The 16,127-nt window shown below is 34.9% G+C and overlaps 1 protein-coding gene across 1 annotated transcript in view; it reads right to left on the bottom strand.

Annotated features, from left to right (window-relative positions):
* Positions 1-331: 331 nt before the first annotated feature.
* Positions 332-16,127, bottom strand: part of LOC150107783 (WAP four-disulfide core domain protein 1-like) — a 78,106-nt gene continuing 62,310 nt past the window's right edge. The window contains exons 7-8 of the mRNA XM_090392187.1: positions 10,167-10,251; positions 332-3,554 (exon numbers count right to left, since the gene is read on the bottom strand). Of these exons, the coding sequence (XP_090248313.1) occupies positions 3,512-3,554; positions 10,167-10,251 (128 nt within the window). The 3' untranslated portion in view covers positions 332-3,511. The remainder of the gene's footprint in view (positions 3,555-10,166; positions 10,252-16,127) is intronic.

Genomic DNA, 16,127 nt, shown 5'->3' with positions numbered 1-16,127 from the left:
AAAGTGGAAAAGGTTGCTAGAGATGATCAGTGCTGTCAGTGAATGAAATATATTGTATGAATACTGTGAGTCTCCTGGGATAAATGTTTTGCGATTTCTACTTTAATGTATCTCCCAGAGAATGATTGTTATGAATTAAAATCATTATCAGCTGTAACTGTCAGAAAATCAACCTTCCTGTTTAAAAGAAGCACACACTCCATTTAAGATGTACAATTTGAAAGTGCTGGATTTAAGCTGCTAAGATATGCTCATCCCCTTTTCTCAGACATATGAGTTAATGCATATTAAGAAATCAATTTCAACGATCTTAAAACTGGAATCTGTGATGCTTTTGGTTAAAGACTTTTTTTTTTTTTTTGCCAATACAGTACTTGTTATAATGTTGAGCAGTTTTAATCCTTCAAGAAGGCTTTATACAATGTTAAATTACAGAATTTTTCTCCATAAGGACTACATGAGGCTGTGATAAACTAAAGTGTTTGTGAAAAAAAAGTTGCTCTATAAAAGTGCTCTGTACAGAAATATAATACACATTAATTATATGAATGGATTATGTTTTAATTCAAGTATTATGAAGATGCCTATTTAAAACATTTAATTTATAACAATAAAATTACTCAAATATAGAAGAAAGCTTAAGTAAAAACAGATATGCCATATTAAATATATATACACATATATACACAGATGAAAAATGATATGTGGTCTGGTCTCGTTCAGTAGTCTAACCAATTCACTTTGCTCATATGAGGACAGCAGTTGGTTTTTATATTTACCAACTCGAAAATGACTAATTTCAAAGCTGCTAGTCTGAATAACTGAGCAGATAGCATCTCCACTCTTCAACAGGCTGTGGGGATTCCAGTCCCACTATAGTCACAGATGTTTGGGGATGTCTTTAGGTAACAAATGATTTATTACCTAGCACAAGGCAACCACCCTGCATATTTAACATATCTGCAATGATTTGTTTGCAGTGAAAGTGTTCCATATTTGGTCTCTAGAGCAGGAGAGGTTTTGTTTATCCGATTCTTAACCCATCCATAATACTACGCTAATGTACTTAGAACTTTTCATTCGTGGGATTTACATTAAAATTTCAGGATCCTTGATTATCTTATTTTACAAATGCAGATGAGCCATTAGTAAATCATCAAGTTTAGATTTTTTTTTCCTGGGTTTTGTGCAGTAATCTGAAAATTTTTTAATTTGACTAAGATTCCATTCAAGATACCAAGTAATTTTATATAAACTTGGTTTTTAATCCTATTTCCCAAGTGAGCAAACAGACAAGTAAATCAAGTTTGCACCTGCATGTAGTGCAAGTCTGAGGCAACTCATGGTAGTGCCACTCTAGGCAACTTGTGGTAAAGGTGGATTAAGCTCTGATCACTTTCCTTAGTATTTTTCCCTTAATGTAAAGCACATCCGCTTTGCAGAGATGTATGATGCTATGCATTAAAGGCATAGCATCAAACGGGGTCCGTGAAATAATGAAAAATTTTAAATGTTTTAAGATTAAATAGATTTTTTTTATTTTAAAAGAAAAATGTTTAATTTTTATAATTTATTTCTTTTTTGCTTTTTTTTATATTTTAATGGAAAAAAAAATTGGACATTGGTGCAGGTTCACAAATTTTGCTTCCTACATATTTCGATGCTTAATGAATATTAGTAAATATATGCTTATTCATATAAGTTTCATTTCAAAGCAGAAATCTAAGAATTGCAGTTTCACCTGATATTGGTGTAGCAGTGTTGAAACATATCCATCAAATTAAATTGTTATTAAACTTCTTTTATGTTGTTTAAGAGAAAAAAAAAAAAAAAAAAAAAAAAAAAAAAAAATCAGCTAACATCTTTTTATTCCCGCATATAGGGAGTAGGCGAGGCTGTTTTTAGCCCTATCTAATTTTTGGAGACTGAGTGGGCAGTTCAATCTCCACCGGTAGCCAGAGTTAGCTGGCCCAAGGCTATCACTAATTAAGCAGCACGCAGTGAAGAGAGACGGCTCTACGGGTGCCGCCATCTCATGGTCCCTAACCCTAACACTCGTATTTAATGTCTGAAATAATGTGGGTTTCGGTCAATTTTCTTGAGTTTACGGGGCGAAAAACCCAAGTTCTGGGAGAAAAAACCCACTTGCCCATTCCAGAGATCGACTAACTCGGGAACCAGTCGAAAAAATGCTCAGAAAAATTTCTTCTAGTCACCGATTAGACTCGAAACCAAGTCTTCCTTCATGCAGTCAAGCGGCGTGGTATGCAAACGCCACATCCACTGAGCTACACAGGCTCATAATTCTTTTTTTCTTACTAATCATTTTACGTTTCATGTGCTTGTACTGCAAATGTTCAATAACAATACATCTATCTATACACAAATATGAAATAATGTTCCATGTCAAATGTGTATGTAAGATGCTAAAATGTAATATTTGCATTTGATTTTTGCAATATTTGCTGCGTATGTTTTGTACTGAATATAAATACAATAAATATTATAATATTATATATCCATATTATGATTTTTTTTCGAGGGGGCCATGAAATATTTTAATTTTTCCAAAGGGGCCCTGACATCCAGAAGTGTGGGAAGCACTGTGTTACTGCATCTATATTTAAAAATACTGTATCTAGAAATTTGTTCATTATCACACAACTTGCTGTCCTCATTTGAAACTGGTATATAATTTATGCAAGTGCAAGGTTTAATTTTCAAAATATTAAACCTTGCTACTCTTGGAAAGACAGACCAACAAAATACATGATAAATGTGATAAAATACATCAGGTTATATATTGCTTTTGTCAAGATGTCCAAGTTAAAGCTGTTTAATTTAAATCTTGTTTTTTAAAAAGGAGCGAGGGAAAAAAAAATTAAAGCTTGGCATATTCTGTGAATAGCAAATTATGCTTTAAGATGAGACTATTAAATAGTTTCTCATGATTACTCTTGTAGATGAACTTATACGTTGGTAATACATAATTGTCAATTTTTAGGGAAAGACAACGTATACCGTTATATTAATTTAGAAAAAAAATTCTCATGATTAGGTGTGAGAGTGCACCAGAGGGGGATAGAGAAAAAGATCTTTGTAGAAGTGAATTTAAACTATAGGGTATTTAAGTGATCAATTCTCTAATCAAAGTGTAACTGAGATTGCAGCTTTTCAGTTAGCTACCCCTACCCTATCACTTGGACCCATTTATGCCAGTTAAGCATTTGAAAAAAAAAAAAAGAAAAAAAAAAAAAAGCGATTTTAACAGTGAAATAGCATAACATTATGACTAAAGTGAAAAATTGCAGTGTTTTTTTTTTTTTTTTTTTTTTAAGGGAAGGGGGGGGGTGTTAAGAAAACGCCAACATCCTCAGCACACAGTGTTAAAACAAATTGCAGTCTTTCCTAATTGCACAGCATAAAGAGACATTCATCTCAATTTAATGACTCACTATTGATTATGACTTATTCCACTGTATGGTCAGTATTTACAGATGGTAGAATTTACTCATAATGATACTTGACATTCTACAGACCCTTCAATACAGAAGCTACAAACAAAAACAAGAAATATTAAGTTAGTGAAATTGATCATTGATATAGATACTTTTATGAATCAAAAGCATTTGAATGTTGTTATAAATATGGTTAAGTTTAAATTAAATTAATAAATAAAAGTTGGAGTTTTATAAACTTTATATATAAAGAGGAAGAATTTGCTCCCAAATCACTGATATTAGTGAAACATGAAGGATAAGGTTAATGTTACTGATGAGAACAGAGATGGAGGTATATGGGGTTTACCATTAGGACAGAAAGGATAAATGTGTTGGGGAGGATTGCCAGTGATAGAAGAATTAGTTATTATTATTACTATTATTTCGTGACACCTATAAGGAGTCCAAAGATTCATTAAGGGAGAGCACCTACTCTACAACTCTGTGTCCACCACATAATCCACCAAACTTCCACTACCATCATCATCTTCAAGAACACCATCTACTGCCCACCGCGACCTATTTTTTGTTTGTAAATTGCGTGTGTTCTCAAGGCAGATTTGTCTATATTCAGGATGAAAAATTCGCGTTTCCAGGAGAAAAATCCTGCCACCTCCGTATGAGTTCGGCTAACTTGCCTTTAATTGGGAAAAAAAAAAAAAAATTAAGATTCCTCCCCCATCACAACGAGAATCAAACTTAGGCCTTTTCCAATCGAAGGGTGCAATGTACCGTCATTGAAGGTTGGTTGATTGGTAGAGCCTCTGTTACTAATGGCTCAGTTAAGTAAGTTTGAGCGTGGTTAGTAGTTGGAAGGGGTACAATCATTCGATGCTGTTGGCACACTCTCCCCAAGTCTTTGCACTCCCTGGAGGTGTCAAATAATAAAAAAATAATAATTTCAATTGTGCTATGGAAGTGTTTAGAGGCAATTATCTGAGGTGGACATAAGAGGCAAGGGAAGTGGCACTAGCTTTAAAGTAAAATGGTGCATAGATGTGTAAGTATAGGCCTGAAAATGTGGACAAGAAAATAAAGAAAATTGATGTAGCAGATAAAGAGGATGATTATTTTTATGTAAATTGTAGAAATAATATCAGAATGAAGAAACAGCATCAGGTAAATAAATTCGAGAAACAACTGTTGGCAATACATTATGGAGGACAAATGAAAGTTAAGAGTCTTGGATTTTTATCACTGATAAATCAATCAGCCAATCCTTACAGGGAACTCTGCATATTATTATTATTATTCCTGATACCTTCAAGGAGTCCGAAAATTCATCACGGGAGGACACCTACAGCTGTCTCAACCACTACACTGAACCTCTACTACGAATCGTCTCCATCAACGCCATCTACCACCCACCTCCACCATCACAACTAGCATTTTTTGTCTGCAAATTGCGCGTGTTCTGAAGGGCCGATTTGTCTGTATGCGGGATGAAAAACCAGAGTTTCCAGGAGAAAAAACCCTGCTACCTCCTATATTACACCATTGTTCTCAATCCTCCAGGACTCCACGTCCCTAAGAAACTCAGACAATTACATCTGTAGACAGTGATCCAGATGTGGGGCTGTATCAAAACCTTAGAAGAATAATCTCTCCTTGTCAGTGTTCTTCAACATCCAAGTGATTCTTTGTTATTTTGTGCAAATTTGCAGTATGCTCTCTGAACTTTGATTTCCTCTCCATTGCCACTCATTAGTCCTGCCTCGATTTATTACAATCCAGTGCAATCATAATACACAACATGCAATCTTTTTACCCAAAGTATGTAACTTTTACACTTTGCAACACACGTTAACAACCATTATCCTTTGAGCACACTGCCAGTCTAAGTCATCTTGCAAATATTTCTACACACTCTTTATTTACTCTCCTCAGTTTTGCATCACCAGAAAAAAAAAAAATGGATATTTTCCTTCAAATCATTCCCTATATCATTAAGTAGCCAATCCAATAAGTATTTTGTCTCTGTCACCTCACTCATGTAATGGTTCATAATTTGGAAACATGGCATATGTAAGTAAGAAGATAGCAAAAGAGAGCATTGCATACATACAGAATTCTGTTTTCATGTAGGAAGTACCTAAAGTTATGCAGTGTTGGAATAGTTTCAATACCTGTTAATTTCAATAACTCAAAGGTTTTAAAAATTGGCTCCGGAGCAAACTGGTTTGAGGTTGGATAATAGGAAAAAAGGCCAGTTATGGATTTCATTGCAGGTATTCTCTGGCAGTTTGTGATTGAGAAGCCTTATTACTTTCATGTGAGACTCTCAACTAATCTTCAAATGACTCGCCTTCAACTAAAAAAGTTCCTGGTGTTTTAAATTACATTCAAGCCCGTTTTTTCTTTTCACTCAGAATAATGTGTTGGGATCTTCACTATGCTATAGATGCTTTTGAATGAATGATTTAGGTTCTGTAGGCACATTAGTGGAAAGGAATATAACATCAAAGGAAGCTAATATATCTGACAACTCTTTGATCTATATTTCCTTTATTGTGCATTTATGTTATTATTATTCTGTGACATCTCCAAGGAGCCCAAAAACTCATCGAGAGAGGGCACCTACTCTACAACTCTGTCTCCACCACTCACAATCCACCAACTACAACGAAACCATAACCTCTAAACCAGCGCCATCTGCCGCCCACCACCACTAGTATTTTCATAGACAATCACAAACATCCATGCCCATGGATGTTTGTGATCGTCTATGGTGGGATTCGAACCCGCAGCCTTTTGGCTAAAGAGCAGATACACTAACCACTTGGTCAACCAGGCTGGCATATATAAAGCAGACAATATTTTTTGCATATGATGAATTTTTTTAAATATTTTTATAGTAATCCTATTAATGATTATATTTTAGAAAATATGCAAGAGGGAAGTTTTTTCCCAAAAAAGCAATAAAAGGAACTAACAGGAAGAAAATTTTGTTCAAACTTTGGAGGGTGCAACTGTTTAGTATTGATTAGTTTTTTTTTTTGTTTTTTTTTTTAACAGATTTAGTGGATAGAGAGAGAGTAATTGCCAAATAATGATTCTAATGAACAAGAATAATCTAAATATTTGCAAAAAAAAAATACAAGCAGAAGAAACACTTTGTGGATGTGGTAAACAACAGTTCATTAATCTAACTGCTCTTACCAAGTGAAAATTATTATTTTCTTGAGCTTTTAGGGGCACCAGCACAAATGAGAGAATCATATTCAAATTGTTGGACAGTTTAGTTAATATTTTTCATTTACAAAATGAAAAATATTACAAGCAAAACACAAAAGGGCTAATTTTTTGGAATGCTAAAAAGCAAAAATGATTAAAAAGATTAATTAATCATTAATTATAATCATTAAAGTTTGTTTTTTTTTTAAATTTTATTTCGTATCCAAATACAAGTGGTACAACATAATGTACAACAAATCAGGATACATTACAATGAGATTAGCTTAGATGTCGTAGATGAATTATACAGGGAAATAATAATTAAATATGAAAAAAAGGAAACTATACATAACTTATATACAATCATTAAAGTAAAAATGGTTAAATTATCAAAATCCTACTGAACAATGGTTTGGAGATCAGAATTAAGGATTGGAGGATGATATTCAAGTTAGTTCATGGTCCTTAGATTAGAAACAATAGTAATTATGCTGGAGAAAGTGCAGAGGAAAGCGACCAGATTGATGTCTGGAAATAGTGGTTACTCTTATGAAGAGTAATAACTTTAGAAAAAGTGGGCTTTTGATTGAACAGTTAAGGGAATCAATAAGTTAATTATAAAGATATTCTCCTGAAAAAAAAAAAAAAAAAAAAAGTACTAGGGTACAGTTTTACACCAATAAAGGATTCTTCTAGGTTAAACTGAAGTACTGCACAAGCAGATAATACTTTCAACAAATTTATGAAAACAGCAGAAAAGTATTTCTAAAGCATTAAACGTGCATAACACTCATCATTGTTAATACTTTGATTTTTTTCTTAAAAAAATTTTTTTTTTGGAAAAAAAGTACAATAATTTTGCTAGGAATGGTTTTATTTTGATGCAGTATTTATTATAAACATGTAGCATTACTTTTATTTTTACTATTAATTATAAGAGACCATTAAAAAGGTCAGTTTGCTTCTAAGGATTGTGTCCTGAAGCTGTTATATGCTTTATTTTCTTGAATAAGATTTTTACTTAAGAGCGATTTCATTACATCCAAAAATGCATTGGCAATTTGTTCAATATTCTTGCACGAGGATTTTCAACAAGCCAAAAAAAGGTCCTTACGAGTACCATTATTATTACAATGTGACACCTCCAAGGAGTCATCGCAGGAGGATATGCAAAACCTCTTTGCCGCACTCATCTTGCCGTCTCCCCTACTATTTGATTCTCCAAATTAAAACAATGACACTACTACCACCATCAACGCTATCTATCGTCCATCACTAACAATTATTTTATCTGTAAAATGCGCGTGTTCTCATGTGTATATTCTCTCGACTCTGGAGTTCGAATTCAAAATAGGATTATCAAAATAAGGGGTAGAAGGGTTTCCCCCTCCAGGGAAACCCTTCTACCCCCCCCCCACAACACCAGGATTTTTATCATGATAAGAGACCATTAAAAAAAGGACAGTTTGCTTCTGAGGACTGTGTCCACAAAAGACTAGAAAATGCACGCTATTAAGAAATAATACAGTGGTCCTGCAGAAGTAATTGCTTGAATCACAATTCCAGACAATGCAATCCATCAGGCACTTACAAGGATAAGTTTCTTTTGCCGAATAAAGTCCCTGGCTTTATTCACTACATCAGTGTTTGCAAATACCCAACTCCAAAAAAGTCACTCCCAGCTCACATAAAGCAAATATTCCATTACGTCCTATGGTGAATTGCATTGGCTCCCCATGCTACAAAATTGCTAAACACCTTTCTGAACTAGATTACTAAAATTGAACCTATAATGGTCTTGGTGATAGTTTCCATGATCGTAGGTCTGGACCTTAACTAGCTGCATGAGTAAGTTTCAGTTTCTCTGAAATACTGCTGCTCCTCATTTACGAGTATTAACTCGATTCTTACAATCACTCAGAGCTGTCCACTTTTTCGCAAGAAAGTCGCAATGGAAGGATAGTAAACATGACTTGTAGGTAACTTTTTAATCTCAGAATGCTGTCTTGTCTGGATGTGTCAAGTGAATAACACATCTCCTTTCTATAACCAGCCTATTCAGATCATACTCTGGCATGAACATGCAAGTTTTTAGGTTAAAAATTTTCATTCTTCCTTTCAGTGGCTACATCTGGAGTTCTGTGCACAGAAATATCGTGAAAATATCTGGTGATAAGCAAACAGATAAATGTCCATGACTAACTGTCTGAAGTCTGTGAACAGCATGTTGAATACAAGGACAGATTAAGGACCGCCCCCCCCCCCTCTGGAGAGTTTGAAAGTTAAAAAGATGGTATGATTTTGGCAGAAGTTAGTGAAAGGAAACATCAAATAGATATTGAGAAATTATTGCATAAGGGAATTAGTGGTGGGAGAATGAGAGTCATCCATTAAGGATAATAAAACGTAAATTTATTATTATTATTTGATACCTCCAGGGAGTCCTAAGACTCATCGAGAGAGGGCACCTACTCTACAACTCTCCGTCTCAACCTCATCCACAAACCGCCTCATCTACACCAACGCCCCTCTACTGTCCACCATCACCACTATTATTTTCACAGACAATCACAAACATCCATGCCCATGGTGGGATTCGAACCCAAAGCCTTTTAGCTGGACAGTGGATACGCTAACTACTCAGCCAACCAGGCTGGCAAATTTTGCATGGAAAGTGATCAGTGAAATGCATTGCTGGAGCTGATAGTGAGTGCACCAGCACTTAATGTATTTAAAAACAGGACACTGGATGTATCGTGGCCTGTATAAAAGTTATCACTGGCGATGAGCCTTGCGACTCCATGAATGCTTGGATAATACCAGTACTTTTAATGAAATAAAAAAAAGTAGTCAGTGTGATCAGTGATGTTGGTAAGGTGGTACATTCTTTGCGCGAGTTGAATTTTTTTTAAATCTCATTTAAGAGCTTTATTATGAACATGTATTTAAAAAAAAAAAAAAAAAATCAGCTAATGCCTTTTTGTTCCCATATAGGGAGTAGGCAAGGCTGTTTTTAGCCCTATCTAACTTTTGGAGACCAAGTGGGAAGTTCAATCTCCACTGGTAGCCAATCAGAGATAGCTGGCCCAAGGCTATCACTAATTAATCGGCATGCAGTGAAAGGTGGCGGCTAGCAAGTGCCACCATCTGGTGGTCCCTAACCCTAACACAATTTTTTTTAATGTCTGAAAATAGTGTGGGTTCGACGGCCAATTTTCTTGGGTTTACAGGACGAAAAACCAGAGTTTCCTGGAGAAAAAACCTGCTAGCCCGTGCCAGAGATAGACTAACTCTGGAACCGGTCGAGAAAAGGCTTAGAAAAAGTTCTAGTCGGCGACTAGATTCGAACTCCTTTCGTCGTGCGGTCAAGTGCTGTAGAGTGCAAACGCCACATCTACTGAGCTACACAGGCTCTCCTAAATTTATATGTATTTTAAGATTAAAGTACAGAAACTTAATTTTTAATCAAAATCAGTATTAAAGGCTGCTTACCAATCAACTACATAACTACGAAGTAGAAAATCTTGCATATGTTTATACTGTTCTCCAGTAAGAGCACATCCACCAGGTAGATAAACTGTAAGAATAATCACCAGTTAAGATTTCAGTCAAAAAGTCTCCAAGTAATTTTTTTTTAAAAAAGGTCTGCATTGTTTCTGATAAAAGCTATAATTTAAAAGATAGGAGTAAAAATCGTTTTATTCTACTAGTTTATTCAACATGATAGCATACTTCATCAGGAATAAAGGATTTTATTGTGAAAACAAATAATAATAAAAAAATAGGCATGTGTCCCAAGAACTATTTTAAATGCCATCCAGGGAAGAGGGTGACCACGAGATTGGGGTAGACAACTGCAGCAATCTTGTGGTCACCAACTCTATATTGATGTCTGAAACAATGAGTACTGTCGATTTCTTGAGTTAATGGATGAAAAACCCGAGTTTCTGGGAAGAAAAATCCTACATGTCCAGCGATTGACTAACTCGGTAACCGGTCGAAGAAAGACTTAGAAACGTTGCTCCAGCCGGTGACTAGTACTATAGATGCAAACGCCATTTCCACAGGGATATACAGGCATACGTGTAAACTTTTTAAAAAAGATGACTATCAAAAGATATTACACAAAACCAAAAATATGGCTATGTCAATATTTGTCTCATCTGGATCTGAAGAATACAAAGAAAGATTATGGCTTTAATAGCTTAAATCCTAAAATCCCTTTCACAGAGGAAACTGGAGAAAATCGGACAATTTCTTTTCGGGATGTCGTAATCTCTGGACAAAAACTCTCTGTACACAGAACTTCAACACAGGCAAATACTTATATAGTACTTTTTACTCATCCAGCTCATGTTATACACTATATGGCATGGATCTCAAATATATAGTGCATGTTTTGATAAGGGAACAAATGGATTGTTTTAGTGTGGCTTTAGAAGTAAGCCATTCTTGACTGTAACCAAAAACTATCAATATTGTGCTAAAATCACCAAATATCTCTGCAGACATGCAGGAAAATATAAAGTATACATAGGTGCAGTTATTTTACCACATAAAAATGTAACTGATAAACTAATATTTTAAGACAGTATGACGTAATGGTTGCTTTCATACCTATTACAAGTGTTCATGTTACTTTGCTCACCAAAACAACCTTATTCACGGATTAACACCAATTACCATCTTAGCGATATAGTAAGTGGCTCCCTTATAAACAATCAGCTAGTCTCTTCTCAAACCACACCTTTTCTTTCTTTACCATGCTTATCTTAATAGCCTGCACTTCAAAATGATTATCAAGTAGGACATTACTGTTGTAACAATTTGTTTGCCTTTCAGCTAGACTTATTTTTGCTGTCAAAATATTTCCTTATTGATTCATCCACTGAATTCACTGTTGCTTTTAGTGATTTTTCTGTTTCTTTGAAAGTCATTAACATCACCGTCATCCTGTGGTATTCGTGGTTGCTATGATGTGCGTATGCATACAGGTATAAAATACCAACTGCAACACGATAACTTAGTAAAAATTGCATACAAATTTATACTACGTTATCGTGTTGCAGTTGGTATTGAATTGATGTTCAATAATAGATAGCAACAAGAATAGCCAATTCCCCAAGTTTTCTCCTCCCTCTCTCTCACACAAAAAATCTGTAGATCTATGAGAAGGCTGAGGGAAGCATAGTTTTTCAATTATTCAAATTTACTAACAGTTTGTAAATCTTGGCCTATTTCAAAAAATACTTGATTTCCATCTTTGTATACTTTTGGTTTATTATTTTTGAATAAATTATATTTAGTTTCATTTAACAAAAAGGTATGCAGTTCTAGCCACTTTCGAGAACACTCGAAAAGTAAGGCTACGATCTTAAAAGGGGTGGAGCTACTGGCTCCTTCAAAAACTCAGCCGCGTGTAATTCGAGAGAACTCATTCAAAATGTTAAACTATTTTGTGACCATGGTTTGGTGAGAACTTAATTGAAGTATAAAGATAATCCAGATAATATGTTAAAATTTCAGTTTTTAATTGTACTTGCATTTAAAAAAATTGTCCACAATTTTTAAAACTATGTATTATCCCCCCCCCTGCAATGTTACGAAACATTTTTATCTTCCGATACGCTTAATCATCTCTCAAATACGATTTAATACTCCCTAACCCATCTATTAATGCATTTGGCATGCTACATTTACAAATACGGGCTGAGAGCTGCATGCTGGCGTTGCAGAAAAACAGCCTTCCCTTTAAAAACTGGTTAGGAAAAGTCACTCCTTTGTCCCTGACCTGATCTGTGTGTGGGTTTCAGGTGACAGTACAGCTTTTCGCTTAGTTTACCAAGACACAAATTGTCTGAAATAGGGTTAACCCAGTGCTCTAATTTGAGACAGGATATTAACTGCATTTGCCGTTGGACTGTCTTGTTAACAGTTTGTGTGTGGTGAAAACTGCACACTTGCTTTGTTTTGGTAAAAGTGGCAGGATAATGGAATTTTACTTTGTAAACAGCACCCACAAGTTAGCTTGTTTTTTTTTCCCTTTCCCTCCCTGGGGTTGTTTCTGTTACCAATTATCGACATTCCCATCGAGTTACGAGACTGTTTTTCTTTTTTTCCCATTAATATTTATATGAACAAAGAATAGCTATGTGCAATTTCAAATAATTTAAAAATGAGTTTTTAGAAAGCTCATGATATTTTTGAAATGGTTAATTTCAAAAACTAGAAAGCAAATTACAGACAATAAATAATGCGAAAACAGATAATCTTGACCTGAAATCAACTCCTATCCTCTTCGCCTATGCTATTGGACTGTATACTACCGCCTCTAGTGGTCAATGAAGCGAAGCAGAAATCATCGGTTTGGATCGAAGAAAAGGACTGCGTGTAACAGTACAATTTATCTGGGCCGAGAGCATAAATTAGGTTGAAATTCATTATCGAATATGTGAATAATCACAATGCAGTCTGATATATGGTGGAGGTAGTTGAAAGAATACCAGAACGAAATATTTGGAGACATGAATTTAAGATACCAGACGAGACTTTAGTTTCTTATTTTGAGTTCAAAAGTCAACTTCGAAGTGTGGAATGAAAAAAAAGTCATTTGAGGCTGTTTATGGGCTAATTCCGACGCATTTAATGACACGATTAGTCAAGTAAAGAACATTTCACAAAGCGTTCTTTAACGTCATGAAACGCTCTTCCCATCCCTTCCCCCCACCTCCCTTGTAGAAAGTTTTCTGCTTGGTTACAGAGTAAATCATCTTTGTTTTATACTGGAGTACTGTATAAGTAAAGTTTGCGCGTTAAGTATCTTCGCGAGTATTCCACTGTAACAGGGCTGTTAATTTTGCATCGATAGCACTATTGCAAAGTACACTTAATTTCGTTAGTCCATATTGCTATGCATTATGGGAAGGGTCACTACCCAGACTAAGTTCCACTTGGGATACAGCATTTTATTACTTGTATATGGAAAATTACTCGTGCATTGATTTAACTTGGTTCCTTCGTGGGTGTAGCCTCCCACGGATGAGAACTCAATGAAGTCGAGATTAATCTGGGTAGTGACCTTAGTCATAAAGTTATTTCATATGCAAATTTTAAAAAAGCCTCGTTAACAAATGTAATAAATCTCAGTAAAATTTGCATATCGATAAGTAAACTTATCAAAAGCCAAAGTCATTGCAACTGGTGACATATCCCTATTCCACTGACATCAAAGCACGTAGTGCGACGTTATGCATTGGATGTTTGTCCTGGTTATCCTCTGGTTCATTATCGTGTCCTATTAAAAGGAAAAGTGACATGCCGCGAAATCTCGCACTGCGGAATTACTCGATTTGTGCCGGTTGCAGGGAAGTCTAACAATCATAGTTGAGTTTCATTAAGTTCAAGCTCAGAGAATATGCCCATCTTATTCATTAGTATAATTTCTTTATACTAATATTGTAGCTGACGGCGATAAAATATAAGAGCTCTATATGACTTCATCTTATCAGATGCATTTTAATTAATAAAAAATATCGCGTTAATGCCGTGTTTAAAATCACGATTGTTTTCTTTCGTGAAATGTGAATATGTTAAAAGTGATAACATTTGTTTCAACAACATTTTGTTACTTATTGTTAGAGACAACAAGATAGCGGGTGTTGTCTGCTGCACTTCTCCTCGATGTACTCCTCACTAAGTTCAAATTATTGATAGTCTTGGGCTAGCTATCTGTGACTGGCTAATATCGGAGAGATTGGTCGCCTTCAGTTTCTAACTGTTAGGGCTAAACGGCCTCGCCTACTTCCTTTAGGGAATAATAGGCATTAGCGTATTTTATTTTTTGTGTAATAGTATTGGTGTATAAATTAATTTTGTCTTGCATGCCATTTTAAAAATAAAGATTCATCTAAAGAATGACCCTTCGATTACAAATGAAGATTTACCTGACGAGTGATTATTTTAGTTACGTATAGTAGTAGAATTCATGACAGAAAAACTGCATTCTAATTATATTAAGGGTGTGCTGGAAGACTGAACATCTGGAAGTGGGAGACATCTAAAAGGGGAAAAAAGGTTCCTCTACCACACCCAAGCAAGCGTCTGTTGGTTTTGAAAGATGAGCATTCCATTATACGATATTTTTGTAATAGCATATATGATTCCCATTTTAGAAGAATCTGGAATAACAAAATGTGATAGTGACTTAATTAAACTAAAAGCAACTAGGATATTTTATATTTATTTATTATTGTTTTTTTTTTTTTTTGCGAAAACCACTTTGGACAGTGAAGCTGTGAAAACAGACATTTCGATTAGGCTTCGCAAAGAAAGACATTCACGATTTAAGATTTCTTGGAAGTAGAGGATTGATCAATCCATACCCGCTATTCCCAGTTGTGGAATCTTTCATAAAAGAAGCTCGAACAGTAGTTCATTTATTTATTTGAAAACAGATGTATGCTGACGCTGTCAACAGCTTCATTTCAAGGCTCCTTTGGTTGCTTCTACATATTCAGGAAGTTCCGAGTAAACAGCTAGCTCTCTCACAAAAATGCTTCCGGAGTTCAGATACGAAGATCTATTTCCATGCAGTGATAATCATTAAATTGTAGGCTCAGCGCCAGTTCTAAATAGTAAGCACTGCGTTGGGGATGCCTACCTACGTTTAGGTTTTGGTTTTTAATGTTTTGGGTTAGGTTTTTAAAAAGTACAAAAAAAGTTCTTTTAAAAACCAAAACCTAAAAGTTCTTTTAGGTTTTGGTTTTTGAAAAGTACAAAAATCTTTTGAATAATTTTAAGGGATACTTTTTTCAAGTTTTAAATTGATGATGCTCTTATGAGGACAACATTTACATTAAATGAGTAAGTATTCCCTAAGTTAACATTAAGATTCATTAATTTATAATAATGGAATCGCAAGAAATATTAAAAGCGACTACGAACAGTGGAACAAGGATGCAGTGCCCCCCCCCCCCAATTGATTGCAGACGTTTATGTGGAAGTGGGCTTGCTGAAGCGAATATTCCAATTGTTACTAATTTTAGAAAATTCCTCTAGTGATTGCGAGTGGACGTTGATAATGTGAAAACTTTGCATGGAATCCAAAGTGGCGTTTTAATAAAATAAAATGCATTACATATTAAATTTGGCTTGATTCGGAATAAATTATTAAGTTTACTTCCGTATGATTTCTTTAAACATTAAACGACTCTTCAAGTAGAATCGTTTAATGTTTAACGATTAACCTCAGGGAGACAGACAAAAACGACATTCAGGGAACAAATTACAAAGACAATCCAGCGAATTATTATAATGGGAATGCTAGAGAAGGGTATAGTGGCTCATTTATGTGAAGTCGTGACCACAGAATACTGAGCATAGATCTAGAGCTTTATTCTTGTAAGGAATAAAGCTTTAGAAAAGAACGGTGGGTAACAAAGATGATAGATATTG

Source organism: Typopeltis vanoorti, chromosome 4 (assembly GCF_054136105.1).
Source record: "Typopeltis vanoorti isolate ZY-2024b chromosome 4, IOZ_Tvanoo_1.0, whole genome shotgun sequence".
In the NCBI taxonomy this organism is placed as follows: domain Eukaryota; kingdom Metazoa; phylum Arthropoda; class Arachnida; order Uropygi; family Thelyphonidae; genus Typopeltis; species Typopeltis vanoorti.
Note: the sequence above shows the minus strand (reverse complement) of the source record. Positions and strands in the feature narration are given on the sequence as shown.